General features: G+C 44.0%; 1 protein-coding gene across 4 annotated transcripts in view; it reads right to left on the reverse strand.

The window, feature by feature from the left end:
- The window catches only part of LOC143172053 (nuclear factor 1 B-type-like), a 195745-nt gene that overhangs the window by 70295 nt on the left and 103752 nt on the right, over positions 1-21698 (reverse strand). For all 4 annotated transcript variants that reach the window (XM_076361280.1, XM_076361279.1, XM_076361277.1 and 1 more), the window contains exons 5-7: positions 19358-19478; positions 17086-17204; positions 16402-16422 (exon numbers count right to left, since the gene is read on the reverse strand). In XM_076361280.1, the coding sequence (XP_076217395.1) occupies positions 16402-16422; positions 17086-17204; positions 19358-19478 (261 nt within the window). The remainder of the gene's footprint in view (positions 1-16401; positions 16423-17085; positions 17205-19357; positions 19479-21698) is intronic.

Below are 21698 nucleotides of genomic sequence, written 5' to 3' on the forward strand. Positions count from 1 at the left end.
GCGGAAGTCGGCTCGTTTAGTAAGGGAGGAAGAAGCTTCTTCTAAAAGGGAACCGGAGGAAGAACTGTACGACTACCCTGGAGAAGGGCCATCACGAGAACGGGAGGAGGAGAGCCGGCCGCTGATCAGGGAGGAGGAAGAGGAAGAACTCATAAACGAGGCAGTGACCACCCGATCTCTATCCCTGAGTGAGCTGCGAGATATACGAAAAGATTTCAGCCGTCGTCCAGGTGAGCATATTGTCACCTGGCTGCTCCGATGCTGGGATAATGGGGCCAGTAGCCTGGAATTAGAGGGTAGGGAAGCCAAGCAGCTGGGATCCCTTTCTAGGGAAGGGGGCATTGATAAAGCAATTGGAAAAGGGACACGTATCCTCAGCCTTTGGAGGCGACTCCTGTCAAGCGTGAAGGAAAGGTATCCCTTTAAGGAAGATGTCATATGTCGCCCAAGCAAATGGGCCACCATGGAGAAGGGTATCCAGTTTCTGAGAGAATTAGCTGTGCTGGAGGTGATTTATGATGACATGAACAATGAACAACTATCCAAAGATCCAGATGAAGTCAAGTGCACACGACCCATGTGGCGGAAGTTTATAAGGAGCTCACCATCATCATACGCCAATTCATTGGCAGTGATAACCTGGAAAGATGGAGAGGAACAAACAGTGGATGAATTGGCTGGTCAACTCCGGCAATACGAGGAAAGTCTTTCTTCCTCCCTCGTCTCGGCTGTGGAGAAACTGTCCGAAAAACTGTCCCGGGAGATCCAGCAATTCAGAGAGGATAGGTCCTACTCCCCACCTGTACGGACCAGTATCTCGGCTATTAGAAGTAAGCGTTCTTTTGCTCAAGAGAGAGAATATAAAGGGTACACACCACGGGGCACCCTATGGTTTTATCTGCGTGACCACGGAGAGGACATGAGGAAGTGGGATGGGAAACCTACTGCAGCCCTAGGGGCACGGGTACATGAATTGCAAGGGAAAACAATCACAGAAAGAGGTTCTTCCAGGAAAATTGCTGCTCCAGTTTCCAGCGGGCAGTTCCCCAGAGAGAGTAGAAGGGCTGATCTTACTCTTGATCTTAATAAAGAAACTTCTGACTCATACGTACAAGAAATGAGAAACGAGTACTGTGATGAGGATTAGAGGGGCCCTGCCTCCAGCCAGGGGGAGGAAAGGGACAACCGGGTTTACTGGACTGTGTGGATTCGGTGGCCTGGCACGTCAGACCCACAGAAGTATAAGGCTCTGGTAGACACCGGTGCACAGTGTACCCTAATGCCATCAAGATATATAGGAACAGAACCCATCTATATTTCTGGGGTGACGGGGGGATACCAACAGCTAACTGTATTGGAAGGGGAAGTGAGTCTAACTGGGAACGGGTGGCAGAAGCACCCCATTGTGACTGGCCCAGATGCTCCGTGCATCCTTGGCATAGACTACCTCAGGAGAGGGTATTTCAAGGACCCAAAAGGGTACCGGTGGGCTTTTGGTATAGCTGCCTTGGAGACGGAGGAAATTAAACAGCTGTCCACCTTGCCTGGTCTCTCGAAGGACCCCTCTGTTGTGGGGTTGCTGAAGGTCGAAGACCAACAGGTGCCAATTGCTATCACCACAGTGCACCGGCGGCAATATCGCACCAACCGAGACTCCTTGATTCCCATCCATAAGCTGATTCGTCGACTGGAGAGCCAAGGAGTGATCAGCAAGACCCGCTCACCCTTTAACAGTCCTATATGGCCAGTGCGGAAGTCTAATGGAGAGTGGAGACTAACAGTAGACTATCGTGGCCTAAATGAAGTCACGCCACCCCTGAGTGCTGCTGTGCCAGACATGCTAGAACTTCAATACGAACTGGAGTCAAAGGCAGCCAAGTGGTATGCCACAATTGGTATTGCTAATGCATTTTTCTCAATCCCTTTGGCAGCAGAGTGCAGGCCACAATTTGCTTTCACTTGGAGGGGCGTCCAGTACACCTGGAACTGACTGCCCCAGGGGTGGAAACACAGCCCCACCATTTCCCATGGACTGATCCAGACTGCACTAGAACAGGGTGGAGCTCCAGAACACCTGCAATACATTGATGACATCATTGTGTGGGGCAACACAGCAGGAGAAGTTTTTGAAAAAGGGAAGGAAATAGTCCAAATCCTGCTGAAGGCCGGTTTTGCCATAAAACAAAGTAAGGTCAAGGGACCTGCACAGGAGATCCAATTTTTAGGAATAAAATGGCAAGATGGACGTCGTCAGATCCCAATGGATGTGATCAACAAAATAACAGCCATGTCTCCACCAACTAGCAAAAAGGAAACACAAGCTTTCTTAGGCGTCGTGGGTTTTTGGAGAATCCACATTCCAAATTACAGTCTGATTGTAAACCCTCTCTATCAAGTGACCCGAAAGAAGAACGATTTCAAATGGGGCCCTGAGCAACGACAAGCTTTTGAACAAATTAAACGGGAGATAGTTCACACAGTAGCCCTGGGGCCAGTCTGGGCAGGGCAAGATGTAAAAAATGTGCTCTACACCGCAGCCGGGGGAACGGCCCTACCTGGAGCCTCTGGCAGAAAGCACCAGGGGAGACTCGAGGTCGACCCCTAGGGTTTTGGAGTCGGGGCTACAGAGGATCCGAGGCCCGCTATACTCCAACTGAAAAAGAGATATTGGCAGCATATGAAGGGGTTCGAGCTGCTTCGGAAGTGATCGGCACTGAAGCACAGCTCCTCCTGGCACCCCGACTGCCGGTGCTAGGCTGGATGTTCAGAGGGAGGGTCCCCTGTACACATCATGCAACTGATGCTACGTGGAGTAAGTGGGTCGCACTGATCACACAACGGGCTCGAATAGGAAACCCCAGTCGCCCAGGAATCCTGGAAGTGATCATGGATTGGCCAGAGGGCAAAGATTTTGGAATATTGCCAGAGGAGGAGGTAACGCGTGCTGAGGAGGCCCCACTGTATAATGAACTACCAGAAAATGAGAAGCAATATGCCCTGTTCACTGATGGGTCCTGTCGTCTTGTGGGAAAGCATCGGAGGTGGAAAGCTGCTGTGTGGAGTCCTATGCGACAAGTTGTAGAAACTGCTGAAGGAGAAGGTGAATCGAGCCCATTTGCAGAAGTAAAGGCCATCCAGCTGGCTTTAGACATTGCTGACCGAGAAAAGTGGCCAGTGCTCTATCTCTAGACTGACTCATGGATGGTGGCAAATGCCCTGTGGGGGTGGTTGCAGCAATGGAAGCAGAGCAACTGGCAGCGCAGAGGCAAACCCATCTGGGCTGCCGCATTGTGGCAAGATATTGCTGCCCGGGTGGAGAACCTGGTTGTAAAAGTCCGTCACGTAGATGCTCACGTACCCAAGAGTCGGGCCACTGAAGAACATCAAAATAACCAGCAGGTGGATCAGGCTGCTAAGATTGAAGTGGCTCAGGTGGATCTGGACTGGCAACATAAGGGTGAATCATTTCTAGCTCGGTGGGCCCATGACACCTCAGGCCACCAAGGAAGAGATGCAACATACAGATGGGCTCGTGATCGAGGGGTGGACTTGACCATGGACACTATTGCACAGGTTATCCATGAATGTGAAACATGCGCTTCAGTCAAGCAAGCCAAGCGGTTAAAGCCCCTCTGGTATGGAGGACGATGGCTGAAATATAAATATGGGGAGGCCTGGCAGGTTGATTATATCACACTCCCACAAACCCGCCAAGGCAAGCGCCACGTGCTTACAATGGTGGAGGCAACCACCGGATGGCTGGAAACATATCCCGTGCCCCATGCCACCGCCCGGAACACTATCCTGGGCCTGGAAAAGCAAGTCCTATGGCGACATGGCACCCCAGAAAGAATTGAGTCAGACAACAGGACTCATTTCCGAAACAACCTCATAGACCCCTGGGCCAAAGAGCATGGCATTGAGTGGGTATATCACATCCCCTATCATGCACCAGCCTCTGGGAAAATCAAACGATACAATGGACTGTTAAAGACTACGCTGAGAGCAATGGGTGGCAGGACGTTCAAACATTGGGATACGCATTTAGCAAAGGCCACCTGGTTAGTCAACACGAGGGGATCTGCCAATCGAGCTGGCCCTGCCCAGTCAGAACTTTTACGTACTGTAGATGGGAATAAAGTCCCTGTAGTGCACATAAAAAATATGCTGGGGAAGACAGTCTGGGTTATTCCTGCCTCAGGCAGAGGCAGACCCATCCATGGGATTGCTTTTGCTCAAGGACCTGGGTGCACTTGGTGGATAATGCGGAAGGATGGGGAAGTCCGATGTGTACCTCAAGGGGATTTGATTTTGGGTGAGAATAGCCAATGATCTGAATTATGTGATGTTAAGTACTAATTATAGTTATAATAGTTATACTAATAATACTCAGATATACTAATAATACTAATAATATTATATGCCATACTAATGTTATTACAATAAGAATCACCCAGACTAATGAAGAATAGCTTCGATGAAACCAAGCAAAGCACAGTGATGATGGTACCAGAACTGACTTCAACATGAAACAATCCAACACCACATACTGTCTCCATCTTTCCTGCCCTGGAAGATTATTATGACAGATGGAGCCCAAAGTCATGGACTAAATGAACTCACCGAACATTTTAGAGGGATGGCCCACAGACGAAGGGAATGATATCTCTGTGTGTGTGTGTGTATATATATATATATAAAAAAGGGGGTGGTGATTAATGAAAATGTACTGGAAAATATGAGACTTGAGCATGACGCAGATGGTATAGAATAAGGGGTGGATATTGTCCTGGTTTCGGCAGGGATAGAGTTAATTTCTTTTCTAGTAGCTGGTACAGTGTTTTGGATTTAGGATGAGAACAAAGTTGATAACACACCGATGTTTTAGTTGTTGCTAGGTAATGCTTACACTAGCCAAGGACTTTTCAGCTTCCCATGTTCTACCGACTGAGAAGGCTGGAGGTGCACAAGAAGCTGGGAGGGGGCACAGCCAAACTGGCCAAAGGGACATTCCATACCATGTGACGTCATGCTCAGTACATAAACTGGGGAAAGCTGGCCGGGGGGGCCGCTGCTCGGGGACTGGCTGGGCATCGGTCGGCGGGTGGTGAGCAATTGTACTGTGCATCACTTGCTTTGTGTATTATTATTATTATTATCATTACATTATTATTATCATTTTATTTCAATTATTAAACTGTTTTTATCTCAACCCACGAGTTTTTGTCACTTGTGCTCTTCCAATTCTCTCCCCCATCCCACCGGGGGTGGGGGGAGTGAGCGAGCGGCTGCGTGGTGCTTAGTTGCCGACTGAAATTAAACCACGAGAATGACAAAAAGCCTAACTAATGTTGGGAGATAAGCAACATGCACTACTCTCCCCTCATCCATCAAGCTTGTCATTTCAACATAGAAGGCTATGAGGTTGGTCAGGCATGATTTCCCCTTTGTAAATCTGTATTTGGCATATGTGGCAAGGTTCTAGTAGCCGGGGGCTGCAGTGATGGTCTCTATGGGAAAAGGTAAAAGAGGTATGGGGCTGCCCTGTGCCAGACACAGCTGGTTCCAGCCAGCTCAGTATCAGACCCACCACAGGACAAAGCTGAGCCAATCAGAGAAGTTTGTGGCACCTCTGTGAAAACATATTTAAGAAAGGGCCGTAAACACTGGACATGCAGAGGAGGGGAAAAAAGATTGAGAAACAACAGAGGGAACACCAAGGTCAGAGAAGGAGGAGGTGCTCCATGGTAGAGCAGATGTTCCCTGCAGCCTGTGGAGGACCCATGCTGGAGCAGAGTAAAAGTGTGAGAGGAAAGGAGTGGCAGAGAGACACTTTTATGTGCTGACTGTAAACACCACCACCCCATCCCCCCTGCACCACTAGGGAGGAGGAAAGAAGAGAGGAGTTTGGAGGGAAAGAGTGAAACCTAGCCTGGGAAGTGGGGGAGGAAACATGTTGTTTTAATGTTTGTCTTCTTGTTTCTCACTACCCAAATCTATTTTAATGGGCACTAAATTAAATTAATTTTCCCCAAGTTGAGTCTGTTTCACTTGTGACAGTAATTGGTAAGCAATCTTTATCTTGACTCACAAGCTTTCTCATCCTATTTTCTCCCTCTGTCCTGCTGAGGAGGGGGAGTGAGAGAGTGGCTGGGCGGGCATTTGGCTGTTAGCCAGGCTAACCCACCACAAAATCCATGCTTACTATTCCCAGTCACCTTCTTGTCTTTCATATGTTTGGAAAGGGTTTCCAGGTTTATTTGCTCCATCACCTTTCCAGGGAATCATTACTTGAAGTTAATTGGATCATTTCTTGTGAGTAAAAAAATAAAATATTTTTTCTCCATATTTTATTCTATTGGCATAATTATAGCCAACCATACCAAAAGTTTCATACTTCTGTGAGCCCACAAGACGCATCCCATGCCTTGGAGACCTGAAGGCAGTAATAGGCTTTGGAAGAGGTTCACAGGCAGGCAGTGACAATGTCTGCAGGGGATTTAGTGCTCCACTGTAAGCCAGGGCTGACCATTTAGCTGAGTTCCAGACTTGCCTTCATGCCTCCCTGCTGGCTCACTTCTTCCCAAAACTTCAGATTCCATTTACTCAAAAGCCTCTGTACCAGTACAGCCCAGTATCCTCAAGCCACACATGAACTGCTTATGAATTACTCATGGCTTAGCAGGTTGGCCACCTATGTATAATAAGGATGGATAAAAGGATACATTTAATGCTGATGACTTTAAAAATATAGCTAAGTGTCAGCCTGAAAATATTTACAAAGCTGTCTCCACATAAAACATACTATAATAAAGATATACTGGCATGTCCAAACCACAAGGAAGCTCAACATGCTAGGCATTACCATACAGAAAAGTAAATAACCCTCATCAAGTATCTGAAGTACACTCTAACTACTTCACTATTTTTTAACGCTTCAGAAACACTTGTCCATTTCATTATCTACCAATCCCTGTTAACAGATTTAATTCCAGTAGATAGGCTATGATAAAAAGAGCATCATGGGAGACTGTGGGAAAATCTAATTTTAAAAAGCCAAAAACATTATGGAAGCTTTAGAGTGTATTTTAGTCATTTATTAAATTGGTATAGGTAAATCGGAGAAAGTCATCCAAACTCCAAGGAAATATGCATAGCTACACCATCTTATTAGTGCTGAAAAGTACAAGGAACTTGGCCTAGCAAACAAAATCAATACTGTGACCTTAACTTCAAGAGTCAGAAAAAGAGTCAGGATTTCTAATATAAGAAAATTAAAGATGAATTTGAGATAAAATCATTTAGAAGAAGCTGTTTTAGAAATATTTATGTTAAAGCATCTTACTTCAGTGGTATTATAGCCAATATTTGTAATAGTTTGTGATAGTCTGTAATAGGCGTGATACATTAATTTACTTAGAGATCTGCCTGAGGAATGGTTTGGAATTCAACTTAAATAAAATCATTAACTGACACTAAAACATACTACTTTGAACAACTACAATTTCATGCTGTTTGCATGACAATAGTAGAAAAAAAAGCAAAATTAAGAACCACTTCAGATGTATCAGTGTATATACCATAGAAACAGATAATCTATGAGTAAAGATGAAAAAATAGACATACCTTGAAAAAGTGACAGTGTTTGGGCTAATTTTGTTCCTTCTCCCACAATAGCATGGATGCATGACAATTAGAAAAATAACAACATTGTTGTCTATAAATAATGAGGTATTGAATACCAGTCCTTCTGGTAACTCAAAATATTCTGCATCTCACAGATCAGGCACACATAGAAAATAATAGCCTATATGTTCTGATATCCTAAAGATCTGACCAGTGAAAAGTATACTAATAAAACTTCTGTTCAGTAATATCTGAATAGACCAAGGACATATAATAGCTACCAAATCAAATCTTGATTCCAATTTCATATACAGGACATGGAAATGTTATCATTGACTTTAGTTAAAGGATGTTTAGGGGCATTGTGAAGGTAGAAGGATGCTATCATATCATAGAATCATAGAATATCCTGAGTTGGAAGGGATCCACGAGGATCATCGGGTTCAACTCCTGACTCCACACAGGGCAACCTAAAAGTTAAACCATATATCTAAGAGTGTTGTCCAAACACTTCTTGAACACCGACAGGCTTGGGGCCATGACCACTTCCCCTGGGGAGCTTGTTCCAGTGCTTGACCACCCTCTCAGTGAAGAACTTTTTCCTAATATGCAATCTGAACTTCCCCTGATGCAGCTTTAAGCAATTCCCTCGCGTCCTATCACCGGGGATCAGAGAGAAGAGATCAGCACCTCCCTCTCCACTCCCCCTCATGAGGAAGTTGTAGACAGCAATGAGGTCACCCCTCAATCTCCTCTTCTCTAAGCTGAACAAACCTAGTATCCTCAGCCGCTCTTCATAAGTCATGCCCTCTAGGCCTTTCACCATCTTTGGTGCCCTCCTTTGGACACATTTGGACACATTCTAATATTTTTGTTTCTCATATTGTGGAGTCCAAAACTGCACACGGTACTCAAGGTGAGGCCGCATTAATGCTGAGTATAGTGGGACAATCACTTCTTTCGACCGGTTAGCTATACTGTGCTTAATGCACCCCAGGATATGGTTGGCCTTTTTGGCTGCCGGGGCACATTGTTGACTCATATTGAGCTTACCATCAACCAACCCCCCCAGATCCCTTTCTGCAGGGATGCACTCCAGCCTCTTGTCTCCCAATCTATATGTACATCCAGGATTACACCATCCCAGGTGCAGAATACGGCATTTGTCCTTGTTAAATTTCATACGGTTGGTGATTGCACAGCGCTCTAATCTATCAAGATCTCTCTGTAAGGTCTCTCTATCCTCGAGGGGATCAACGGCTCCTCCTAATTTAGCATTGTCGGCAAACTTACTTAGTGTGCACTCAACTCCTGTGTCCAGGTCATTGATAAAAACATTGAAGAGAACTGGCCCTAAAATTGAGCCCTGGGGAATACCACTAGTGACTGGCTGCCAGCCAGATGCTACCCCATTTACTACAACTCTTTGAGCCCGACCCTTCAGCCAATTGTTCACCCATCGTATTGTGTACATGTCTAGCTGTATGCTGGACATTTTGTCCAGAAGGCTACTGTGTGAGACAGTATCAAAAGCTTTGCCAAAATAAAATAAAAAAACCCCACATCTACTGCCTTTCCTTTGTCCACTAGCTGGGTAACCTTGTCATAAAAGGATATTAAGTTAGTAAGGCATGACTTTCCCTTCATGAACCCATGTTAGCGCTGACCAATGACTGCATTGTCTTTCAAGTGTTTTTCAGTAACTCCCAGAATAATCTTCTCCGTAATTTTAGCAGGCACCGAAGTGAGACTGACAGGCCTATAATTACCAGGGTCTTCTTTCTTGCCCTTCTTGAAAATGGGAATAACATTTCCTAGCTTCCAGTTGACTGGAACCTCTCCAGATTCCCAAGACCGTTGATAAATGAGAGAGGTCTTGCAATAACATCGGCCCACTCTTTCAGTACCCTGGGATGAATCCCATTGGGCCTGATTGACTTATGTGCAGTCAGTTGCAGCAGCAAATCCCGTACAAATTCAAAGTCAACTGGGAGCTTATCACTCCCACAGTTGCGGTCCTCCAACCCAGGGCTCCAGGGGTCCCAGGGCCCATCATTGGTGTTAAAGACAGAGGCAAAAAAGGTATTAAATGTCTCTGCTTTATCTTCATCCCTATTTGTGAGGTGACCAACCTCATCAAGTAATGGACCAATGTTTTCTTCAGTCCTCCTTTTCCTGTTAACAAATGTAAAAAAGCCTTTTTTGTTATCCACCACAGTACTGGCCAGCTTCAACTCCAATTGAGCTTTGGTCATACGAATTTTCTCCCTGCAGTGGCGAACAGCATCTCTGTAGTTCTCCTGTGTAGCCTGACCTTGCTTCCAAAGTCCATATACTTTCTTTTTCCACCTAAGTTCCAATAGGAGATCCCTGTACAGCCAAGCTGGCCTTCTGCCCCGCTCACTTGACTTCTGACGCATTGGAATTGCCTGCTCCTGCGCTCTTAAAAGATGGCTCTTAAAAAGTGACCAGCATTTATGGACCCCGATACCCTTGAAATCAGATTCCCAAGGACCTTACAAACTAGCAGCCTAAAGTCTGCTCTCCCAAAATCCAGGGTAGTAGCTCTGCTGACAGGTTTTCTCATATCACCAAAGATTTTCAACTCAACCATTTCATGATGGGACCCCCCCTGGGAAACTGCCCTCAGAGACAGAGTTGAACAGAGCTGGCAGCTCTTTAAGGACATTTTTCTTAGAGCGCAAGAGCTCTCGATTCCCATGTGTAAGAAATCAGGCAAGGAAGGCAGGAGACCAGCATGGCTCAGTAAGGACCTCCTGGTCAAACTAAAGTGTAAGAAGGAAATGCATAGGCAATGGAAGCAGGGACACGCGTCCTGGGAAGAATAGAGGGATACTGCCTGGGAGTGTAGGGATGGGATCAGGAAAGCTAAGGCACAGTTGGAGCTCAGCTTGGCAAGGGATGCGAAGAATAATAAGAAGGGCTTTTACAGGTACATTGGCCAGAAAAGGAAGGTTAAAGAAAATGTGCCCCCTCTGGTAAATAAGACAGGACAGCTGGTGACAACCAACATGGAGAAGGCTGAGGTACTCAACAACTTTTTTGCCTCAGTTTTCAATGGTAATCTCTCTTCCCACATCTCTCAAGCCCCTGAACCTCAGGGCAGGGACTGGGGGAACGAAGTCCCTCCCGTTGTAGGAGAAGATCAGGTTCAAGACCACCTGAGGAACCTGAACATGCATAAGTTGAACCCAACGTGGACCCGATGAGATGCATCCCAGGGTCCTGAGGGAACTGGCTGATGTAGTTGCCAAGCCACTCTCCATCATAGTTGAAAAGTCATGGCACTCAGGCAAAGTCCCCGGTGACTGGAAAAAGGGAAACATCACCCCCGTTTTTAAAAAGGGTAAAAAGGAAGGGAACTGCTGACCCGTCAGCCTCACCTCCCTGACCAGTAAGATCATGGAACAGATCCTCCTGGAAGACATGTCGAAACATATGGAAGACAGGGAGGTGATGAGAGACAGCCAACATGGCTTCCCCAAGGGCAAATCGTGCCTGACTACTCTGGTGGCCTTCTATGATGGAGTGACTGCATTGGTGGACAAGGGAAGAGCTACGGATGTCATCTATCTGGACTTCTGTAAGGCCTTTGATACAGGTTTGACGGATGGACTGTTAGATGGATAAGGAATTGGCTGGATGGCCGCGTCCAAAGAGTTACAGCCAGTGGCTCAGTGGCTCAATGTGGAAACTAGTAAGGAGTGGTGTCCCTCAAGGGTCCGTACTGGGACCAATACTATTTAATAGCTTCATCAGCGACATAGACAGTGGGATTGAGTGCACCCTCAGCAAGTTTACGGATGACACCAAGCTGAGTGGTGCAGTTGATTCGCTTGAGGGAAGGGATGCCATCCAGAGGGACTTTGACAGGATTGAGAAGTGGGCCCATGGGAACCTCCTGAAGTTCAACAAGGCCAAGTGCAAGGTCCTGCACCTGCATCGAGGCAATCCCCAATATCAATACAGGCTGGGGGATGAAGGGATTGAGAGCAGCCCTGCCGAGAAGGACTTGGGGGTACTGGTGGAGGAAAAATTGGGCATGAGCCAGCAATGTGCGCTCGCAGCCCAGAAGGCCAACTGTATCCTGGGCTGCATCAAAAGAAGCATGGCCAGCAGGTCGAGGGAGGTGATTCTCCCCTACTACTCTGCTCTTGTTAGACCCCACCTGGAGTACTGCATCCAGTTCTGGGGCCCCTAGTACATGAAAGATATGGACCTGTTAGAGTGGGTCCAGAAGAGGGCCACAAAAATGATCAGAGGGCTGTAACACCTCTCCTATGAAGAAAGGCTGAGAGAGTTGGGGTTGTTCAGCCTGGAGAAGAGAAGGCTCCGGGGAGATCTTATTGCAGCCTTCCAATACTTAAAGGGGGCTTATAAGAAAGATGGAGAGAGACTTTTTACCAGGCCCTGTAGTGACAGGATAAGGGGCAATGGTTTTAAACTGAAAGAGGGCAGATTTAGATTGGACATGAGGAAATGTTTCATGATGAGGGTGGTGAGACAGTCACTTGTGGATGCCCCCTCCCTGGAAGTGTTCAAGGTCAGGTTTACGGGGCTTTGGGCAACCTGATCTAGTGAAAGATGTCCCTGCCCATGGCAGGGGAGTTGGACTAGATGATCCATTCTATGATTCTGTGATCACTGTGGCCAATACAGCCACCAATCATCAATTCACCCATAAGACCATCTCTATTTACAAACAACAGATCTAGGAGGGCATCTTTCTTAGTTGGCTCCCTTAGTACCTGTATCAAAATGTTTTCTTCAACGTACTTCAGGAATTTCCTGGACCTGTTCGTGTCTGCTGTGTGATAGTCCCAGTTAACATCTGGGAAGTTGAAGTCGCCCATAAGGACAAGGGTAATTGATCTATAGATTTCCCTTAATTCCTTATAGAATAATACGTCGGTGTCATCATCCTGGCTGGGTGATCTATAGTAGGCTCTGTCCTGGTTTTGGCAGGGACAGAGTTAATTTCCTTCCTAGTAGCTGGTACAATGCTGTGTTTTGGATTTAGGAGGAGAACAAAGTTGATAACGCACCGATGTTTTAGTTGTTGCTAGGTAATGCTTACACTAGCCAAGGACTTTTCAGCTTCCCATGCTCTACCAACTGAGAAGGCTGGAGGTGCACAAGAAGCTGGGAGGGGGCACAGCCAAACTGGCCAAAGAAACATTCCATACCATGTGACGTCATGCTCAGTACATAAACTGGGGAAAGCTGGCCGGGGGGGCCGCTGCTCGGGGACTGGCTGGGCATCGGTTGGCGGGTGGTGAGCAATTGTACTGTGCATCACTTGCTTTGTGTATTATTATTATTATTATTATTATTATTATTATTATTATATTGTTATTATCATTTTATTTCAATTATTAAACTGTTTTTATCTCAACCCACGAGTTTTTTCTCACTTGTGCTCTTCCAATTCTCTCCCCCATCCCACTGGGGGCAGGGGGAGTGAGCAAGCGGCTGCATGGTGCTCAGTTGCCGACTGAGGTTAAACCACGACAGGCTTCCACAACAACATCCACCTTATTAGCTTTTCCCCCAATCCTTATCCAGAGACTCTTAACCATGTTGTCCCCAACTGCAAGCACTGTGCAGTCCAACCCCTCCTTTACATACAGCGCTACCCGTCTGCCTCACCTGCCCTGCCTCTCTCTCCTGAAGAGCCTATAATCATCCATCACAGCACTCCAGTCACAGGACTCTTCCCACTAATTCTCAGTTATGCACATGATGTCGTAGCTCTGGGACTGAGCCAAAGCTTCTAGTTCCTCTTGTTTATTCCTCATACTGTGTGCATTAGTGTACAAACATTTCAAATGCGCTCCAGTGTACTCAGTACATCATGGAGCAGAGTGAAAGCCCTCACTAGCACCCTGTCCCTCAAACATTGTCATGCCATCCCATAGCTTATCACTAGTAAGCCTGATTTTATCCTTCTCCCCCTCTTTGAACCTAGTTTAAAGCTCTTTCAAATTTAAAGATCGTGTCAGGCATCTAAAACTGACATGACAACATGCCAGGAAGTGACACATGCCACTTCCTAGTGAGTGCAGGTCTCAAGAGATCTTGGTAATCACTACCTTACCATGTTTCCTCTGTGGTATGATAGCCTCAGAGCCAGACTGGAGCCAAACATAGATGCTTAAGTACAAAAGGTTTATGCTTCCCAACTATAATGGTCTCCAAAACAGACAGTGGTATTCCTGTTCCTTCACAGGAAGGGTCAAACATCTTAAAGAACAGACAAAATAAAATGCCTCAAAGTCTCACTCAAAGATAACCTCGCTGCCAAGTGTTCAAGGGTCTGAGATATAAATGCAGTAGAATACGATATACAGGGAAGAATGTTGACTTAGCTCCTACAAGCAGAAATATGTTGAAATACATTAATTCAAGCCTCTCTTTCATTCTCTCTTTCTCATTTTTCAGAGTTCTCTGGTGTGTGAAATATAAAGAGGGCCAAATGTAGTTTCAGTCCAAAAATCTACCTACCTAATGGCAAAGGTTTCTTTGTAAAACTACTTAATCAATCTGAACAAATAAAATTGTTTGCTACTATTAAAATAAAGAAGGCCAGTAAAAAGCAAACAAGCCAAGAGTCTATTCATAGAGCATAGTTCTTTGCAGCAAAAATGACCAGTGGATAAGAAGGAACTGAGATAGCTGGAGACTGCAGAGATCAACTGTAAAAATCTGGCTCAGCTGAACTGGGGCACAGGCAGTCCAAGAGGCACTGCATTTCTAGGAAGCCCTTATAGCTCACTCAGCAGCACAAGAAAACTGTTTCACAAATGGGGATATGCAGAGGCTGCTTCTGAGAAGAACACTAGGACTATTTTTCCCACAACCACAAAGATTTATTTAACATCCCCCCCCCCCCCCCGCCCAAAGCAGAAGTACAATACTGTCTCATTAACAATGGTAATAAAAGTGTGAAGGCAAAAGAGATCACAATCACAAAGAAGAATGTTTTGACTAGGACACCTTCTGGGGGCTGAAGAACAATTCTGTTGCCTTGCTGTTTTTATGTCTGGTTACATAAAGCCCCAGGCTACATTTTTTAAATTCAGCACTTAATGCTGAAAACACATTAAAAAAATACAATAGACCCATGAGAAGGAAAGTACAGAAAAATGAAGAAAAACAAACAAACCTAGTCTCTTGAAACAACTTGGTGAGAAAAGAAGCTAACAAAAAGACAGCCTAATGATGAGAACATAAATGGACTCCTCCCATATTCAAGTAATGAAATACAGAGTTAAAATATGAAAGTCAGGAGAAAAAGATTAAAAAGAGTATCAACAGACCAAGTACTGGGAAAAAAAAAATACAGCTGAATTAAATTGCTGAACACGTTACCATGTACACAAAGACCAAAGAAAGCCTGAAGGCAGAAAAGACATAAGCAAAAAACTCCTAAGACAAGATAAAAACCAAGAGCACCACAGAGTCAACCAAAACCAAAGAGGAGAGAGGAATGGTGAGCAGTGTGTTGAGAAGGCGGCAAATGTCAGGAAGAGCAAAAAGCAAGGAACTGCATATCTTTTTCACTTTTACACACTGAGCTACATATTTCAGATTCTAAAAAAAAAACCAAACAAAACCAAAAAACCCAAACCGCACCCTACAGAACCTCAAACATAGGACCCATTAAACTAGCCAGTGCACAAATGCCTACATGTCCGAATATTCTTTCGCATCACAAGGAGGAGGGAAAAGTCTGCACTGACATTAAGGTTTATGAAACATAGAAAGTTATGACAATTAAATTTACTCTTTTGGCAGTCGATTTTCTTCTCCAAACATGTTCTTTGTTTCCGATTATCCAAAGCACAGGAACATATCAGCACACTTGAACATACAGATGTAGTCCCCCAGAGCTACATGAGGGTTCCTAAGAGAAAGCCTTAGGCCTATTCTGAGACACATTATAGGTGTACAGTATGGACTAAATCCACATACAAGAGGCTATATCAGTGTAAAATTCCAACAGCTGAGTAAATTATTGCTATCTTAGTAAAGTATGGAGACACCTTGGTTTTTTTACTCAAGTTATTTTATTCATAATCCCACTGTAATGATCTTTTATACAATATGCACAATATAGATTACTTCATTGGATATTGTCTACCTGGACTTCAGTAAGGCCTTTGACACTGTCTTCCATAAGATCCTCACAGAGAAGTTGTTGATGTATGGGCTGGATGAGGAGAGTAAGGTGGGTTGAAAAACTGACTGAATGGCCAGGTCCAGAGGGTGGTGATCAGTGGCACAAAGTCTAGTTGGAGGCCAGTGAATAGCGGTGGACCCCAGGGGTCAATACTGGGTCCAGTCCTGTTCAACATCTTCATTAATGATCTGGATGAGGGGGCAGAGTATACCCTCAGCAAGTTTGCTGATGACACAAAACTGGGAGGAGTGGCGGATACGCCAGAGGGTGGTGCTGCCATCCAGAGGGACCTCGACAGGCTGCAGAAATGGGCTGACAGGAACCTCATACATTTCAGTAAGAGGAAGTGCAAAGTCCTGCACCTGGGGAGGAACAACCTCATGCACCAATATATGCTGGGGGCCTCCTGGCTGGAAAGCAGCTTTGCAGAAAAGGACCTGGGGGTCTAGGTGGACACCATGTTGAACATGAGCCAGCAATGTGCCCTTGCCGCAAAGAAGACCAATTGTATCCTGTGCTGCCTTAGGAGGAGTGTTGCCAGCAGGTCGAGGGAGGTGATCCTTCCCCTCTACTCAGCACTGGTGAGGCCACACCTGGAGTCCTGTGTCCAGTTCTGGGCTCCCCAGTACAAGAGAGATAATGGACATACTGGAGAGAGTCCAGAGAAGGGCCACGAAGATGATTGAAGGGACTGGAGCATCTCTCCTATGAGGAAAGGCTGAGAGCTAGGACTGTTTAGCCTGGAGAAGAGAAGGCTCGGGGGGGATCTTATCCATGTCTAGAAATACCTGAAGGGAGGGTGCAAAGAAGACGGATCCAGGCTCTTTTCAGTGGTGCCCAGTGACCAGAGGCAATGGGCACAATGTGAAACACAGGAGGTTCTGTCTGAACATCAGGACACGGTCCTGGGCAACTGGCTCTAAGTGGCCCTACTTGAGCAGGGGGGGTTGGACCAGATGACCTCCGGAGGTCCCTGACAATCTCAACCATTCTGTGATTCATTTGCAATATTTTGATAACAGTATTACAGTCAACCAGGTGGAAAAAGTTATGTGACTTTTCATACTATGCACCTTTGATTGCTGTTTCTTTAATTACGTTAAAAAAACCTCAACAAATATACTACATAGAAAAAACAAGATTATCTTAGAAAGCATCATTTAAAAGGAGCATTTTATTGCAATAACTGAGAGGTAGATGTGGAGATTTATTAGATGTTTCAAAACTTTGGGGCAAAATGGTCCCATAATACTCACCTGGATCTCTTTCATGCCACGTCCGACTCCCAGCAGCTGGTGAATTTGGAGAAGGATAAAAGTCTCCTGTTGGGTTCGGTTCCATATTTTCATCTATGGAAATAGTTTTGGACCGCTTGCTGTTGACATAATGAAAGATTTGGCGGTAAATATGATATGCAGTTAGTAGTGGTACATTTGCATTTCAACAATTGTGGTCTTCGGATTTCAACAACTGTTTCAACAAAAAGTAACCCAGGCATAAAAAGCAAAAGTTGCAAATTTTAAATCTGACACATTTTAATATTACATATGTTATGTAATAATGACTAATGCAAGTATGCACTTACATTTATCATGTCTTTACATTTTGGATATGGCATGAATGGATGATATGCAAAACCCCTATAGGTTCTAAGTCTACCAGCATTCAGTTACACAACCAAGGATCCAGTTCCCGTGACATGCTATAAAATGGTTTGTACTGGGTCTGGCTGGAATGGAGTTAATTTTCTTCACAGCAGTCTGCATGGTGCTGTGTTTTGGATTTGTGACCAAAACAGTGCTGATAACACACTAATGTTTTAGCTATTGCTGAACAGTGCTTGCACAGCGCCAAGGCCTTCTCTGTTTCTCTCTCTGCCCCCACAACGAGTAGGCTGGGGGGTGGGCAAGAGGTTGGGAGGGGACACAGCCAGGACAGCTGACCCAAATTGACCGAAGAGCTATTCCATACTATGTAATGTCAACTGGGCAGGGGGGAGTTTTTCCAAAGTAGCCATTGCTCGGAGACTGGCTGGGCATCGGTCTGCTGGTGGTGAGTCAATTTTTTTGCATGACATTTCTTTTCTTTTTTTTCCCTTCACTTATTAAACTGTCTTTATCTCGACCCACAAGTCTTTTGTCCTCGCTCTTGCCCTTCCAATTCTCTCCCGCATCCTGCTGTCAGGGGGAGTGAGTGAGTGTCTGGGTGGAGGCTTACCTGCCAGTCAGGGTCAATTCACCACAGTCCTTTTTGGTGCCCAATGTGTGGCCAAAGGGTTTTGAGATAATGATAGATTTGATCAGGGTGTTCTAGATGGAATTTATAGTTGTGATACCTGTTTAGCTGTTGCTTGGCAAGTTGTTACTTGCTGTTGCTGGTCATGATGTTGACTTATTTGTTCTCAACAGTGGTTTATGTTTCTTTACCTGCTCTGTGGCATGCTCCCTCTCTTGCTGTACGTCAGATTTCACGGCTTGTTAATGGCTGCTTTCAGCTTTTGCTGTTTGCTGTGCTGTTTATCAATCACTTTGTTTTGCTTTGCCTGGGGAGAGCTATGATAAAAGCACTGGCCTTGAGCCTAATCTGGTATTTGGGTCAAATAGAGCAAGGTCAAAGGACTTAAAAGGCAGCTACAAAGAGAATGGAGGCTCTCTCTTCACAAGGAGCAGCCAAGGGGCAATGGGTACAAGTTGCACTAGGGGAGGTTTCATCTTGACATAAGAAAAATTTTTTACAGTAAGAACAATCATTCACTGGAACAACCTCCCCAGGGACGTGGTAGAGTCCCCATCACCGGAGGTTTTCAAGATGCGATTGGACAGGGTGCTAGATAATCTCATCTAGGCTCCCTTTCCCACGAAAGGTTGGACCAGATGACCTTTCGAGGTCCCTTCCAACCTGAGCTGTTCTACAATTCTATGACCTGCAGAAGAGATACAGTTTTGGGGAATAAAATTGCAAGATGGGCATCATTGTATTCCAATGGATGTGATCAATAAGATAACAGCCATGTTCCCACCAGCTAACAAAAAAGAAACACAAGGTCTTCTAGGTGTTGTGGGTTTCTGGAGACTGCATATTCTAGGTTACAGCGAGCTTGTGTGCTCTCTCTATTGAGTGACCTGAAAGAACTGTTTCAACTGGGGCCCTGAGTAGTGATAAGCCTTTGAACAGATCAAACAGGAGACAGTTTGCACAGTAGCCCTTGGGCCGGTCTGGACAGGACAAGATTTTAGAAAGCTGGTCTACACAGCTGGAGAGCATGGCTTCAACTGTAGCCTCTGTGATAATATCATGATGATGATATCTGTGATAATACTGATAATGACACACAGTTATGTCACCATTTCAAATTATAGGAGATTTTTTTTCCTAAGTTACTTATCTATATATCATAGACTATAAGCATCCTTCTTGACAAAAAGAAATGAAAATTCAGAAAACATTATGCTGTTGATAGCATTTGTGAATTACTTTTTCCACACTGTTAATGTTGGCTTCACATCAGTATTTATTTAATGGTTTTACCTGCTTGGTGGAGAGGACAGTGACCTCTCTAGATTTACACCCGAGTTCATGTCATGGTAATATAGCTGGCTCGGAAGCTCTCCAATTGGGAAGTTCACACCAGTTCCCTGGGTTATAGTTGCTGAAAAAATACATCATTGAGAAGAGTGAAAGCTAATCTCTAATGTTTTTCACCATCTTTTCATTTCTTAACACTGGGAAAAAAATCATGATGTTATTACATGTTTTCTGCCTCCCACAGAAACCAAGTTCTATTAATGTTTATATATCTTAAAAATTAATCTCCTCCCGAGCCCCTAGAAATCCCTCGATGGTTATGCAGACTTAACATATTTATGTACATAATTGTTTCAATGTGAAAGAGTGAAAAAACCCATGATGTGAAGGTATTATTATTTGTACAAAAAGTGGTCTTCTGCATTGAGACCATATGGTAGTGCTTCCCTTTTCTTTTGCTCAATGACAGAGATGCTGCTTTGCTTATGTATACCTACATGCAAACACACATACACTCAGTGTTACCTTCACCTCCTTACAGAGGCACTGAGTATTTTAGCATTTCAAGAATAAATTATATATTGTTGTATATTTCCCTTTGTTCACTCTGTACATTGTTCATGTCAACTACCTTTGACATGTAAAAGAATAATTGCATGTTGTGTAACATCTGAAAGTGTGTATTTTTCCTGACAGTTAAAAAACACAATTCTTTTGTGACCCAAACTTAAAACAATAACAACAACCCCCACTACACAACCACACACACATGTGGTTAAGAAATCCCACAAAAGTCACATGCTTTAAAATTCAATATTAGAGTCATAGAATGGTTTGGGTTGGAAGGGACCTTTTAAAGATCATCTAGTCCAATCCCCAGGTCCATGTCTGTCTTGTACTGAGGATCCCAGAGCTGGATGCAGTACTCAAGGTGGGATCTCACGAGAGTGGAGTAGATTAGAAGTATATTATGTGCAACAGTCAGCAGCAGAAGGTATGATTTCATAAGGTAACTACAATACTGATACATTTTAAAGTATTTGCCCACTTAAAGAATTTAAACACCTGTCAATTACAAGTAAATCTGAATTTCATATATGTAAATCCTCAACTTCCTCAAAATGACATGACTGTGTCTTGAGCAAACACAAAAAAACCCCAACATGTGTCTTAGCATTGCAGGATCACGCCATTCAGTATTTTGCTGATGGAAAAAAAAATTATTATAACTGTTAGAAGTTAATTCTTGACCATAGTAAATGAAGGTAGAATGACACCTTAAGCCTTGCTAAGTTAATTAAATTCTTAAGCATCCTGTCCTCATATAAATTAGTTCCCATGTAAGATCTAGGACAGATAGTTTTGGATAGTTCTGTCTCATTTTTGTTCTTGCTCTCATCTAATTATGAAAGATTTTCCTGGACCATTCCATTGTCATCATCTTGGCAATATATTATGTCATCACTGCAAACACTTCTACACATCACTTTCAAATTTGGTTTTGTTTGTTTTTTAATGAAATCTTGAAATACATTAAATAGCATTTGTACTAATGAGGGGTGGTGCTGAAAAAGCAGTGAAAATTGAAAACATGCATTGTTTTTATGCCATAGCATTACAGTAAGTTTTTAGATGTAAATAAAACAGGCCTTCAATCTACATTCATTATATATAAAATTTTGTCCTTTTCATCTACAACAAAAGCTTTACCTGCCCTTTGATATTTGTAAGTGATGCTATCTTTTGTCTTTGTGTGTTTTTGTGTGTGCTGGTGTTCATATTCTTTCCAACCCCAAAATAAACTACTGCAATTAAAAACTCAATTAGTACAGGAAGTGCTATAAATAAGAGAAATAGACTAGCCTATAATGCATTAGTCATCCTCCCTATCCTTGCTATGATGTAATTTTCCTTTAAGAGGTATGAATTAGAAAGCAAACTATGAGAAAAGAATAATCAGATGGTTCACAGAATGCAAAGATGTGCAGAATAACCTGAAAAAGTTGAAATGCCAACAAATAAGTTTCATTACCTATGGTAATTTTATTAACATATCAGTCCATGAAGTTGTGCATGAGAACATGCAACAAATTCATTCAGTTTTTAAATAAGAGATTTCAATCCATATTTGAAGAGACAAAGAAAGCCTTCTAGCCGTGGTTTTATAAATGCATGCAAGGAACCATAAAATTGTGCTCAAAGTTATAAAAATTCTGCACAACAATAAGCATTTTCTACTCATCTTTGGGCCTGAAACAAACTCCATTCTAATCAATAGAAAAACTTCACTTTATTTCAGTAGGCTTTTGATACAGTTCTTGGCATGTATTAAATCATTAAATGT

The sequence above is a fragment of the Aptenodytes patagonicus genome, chromosome W (genome assembly GCF_965638725.1).
Source record: "Aptenodytes patagonicus chromosome W, bAptPat1.pri.cur, whole genome shotgun sequence".
NCBI lineage: Eukaryota > Metazoa > Chordata > Aves > Sphenisciformes > Spheniscidae > Aptenodytes > Aptenodytes patagonicus.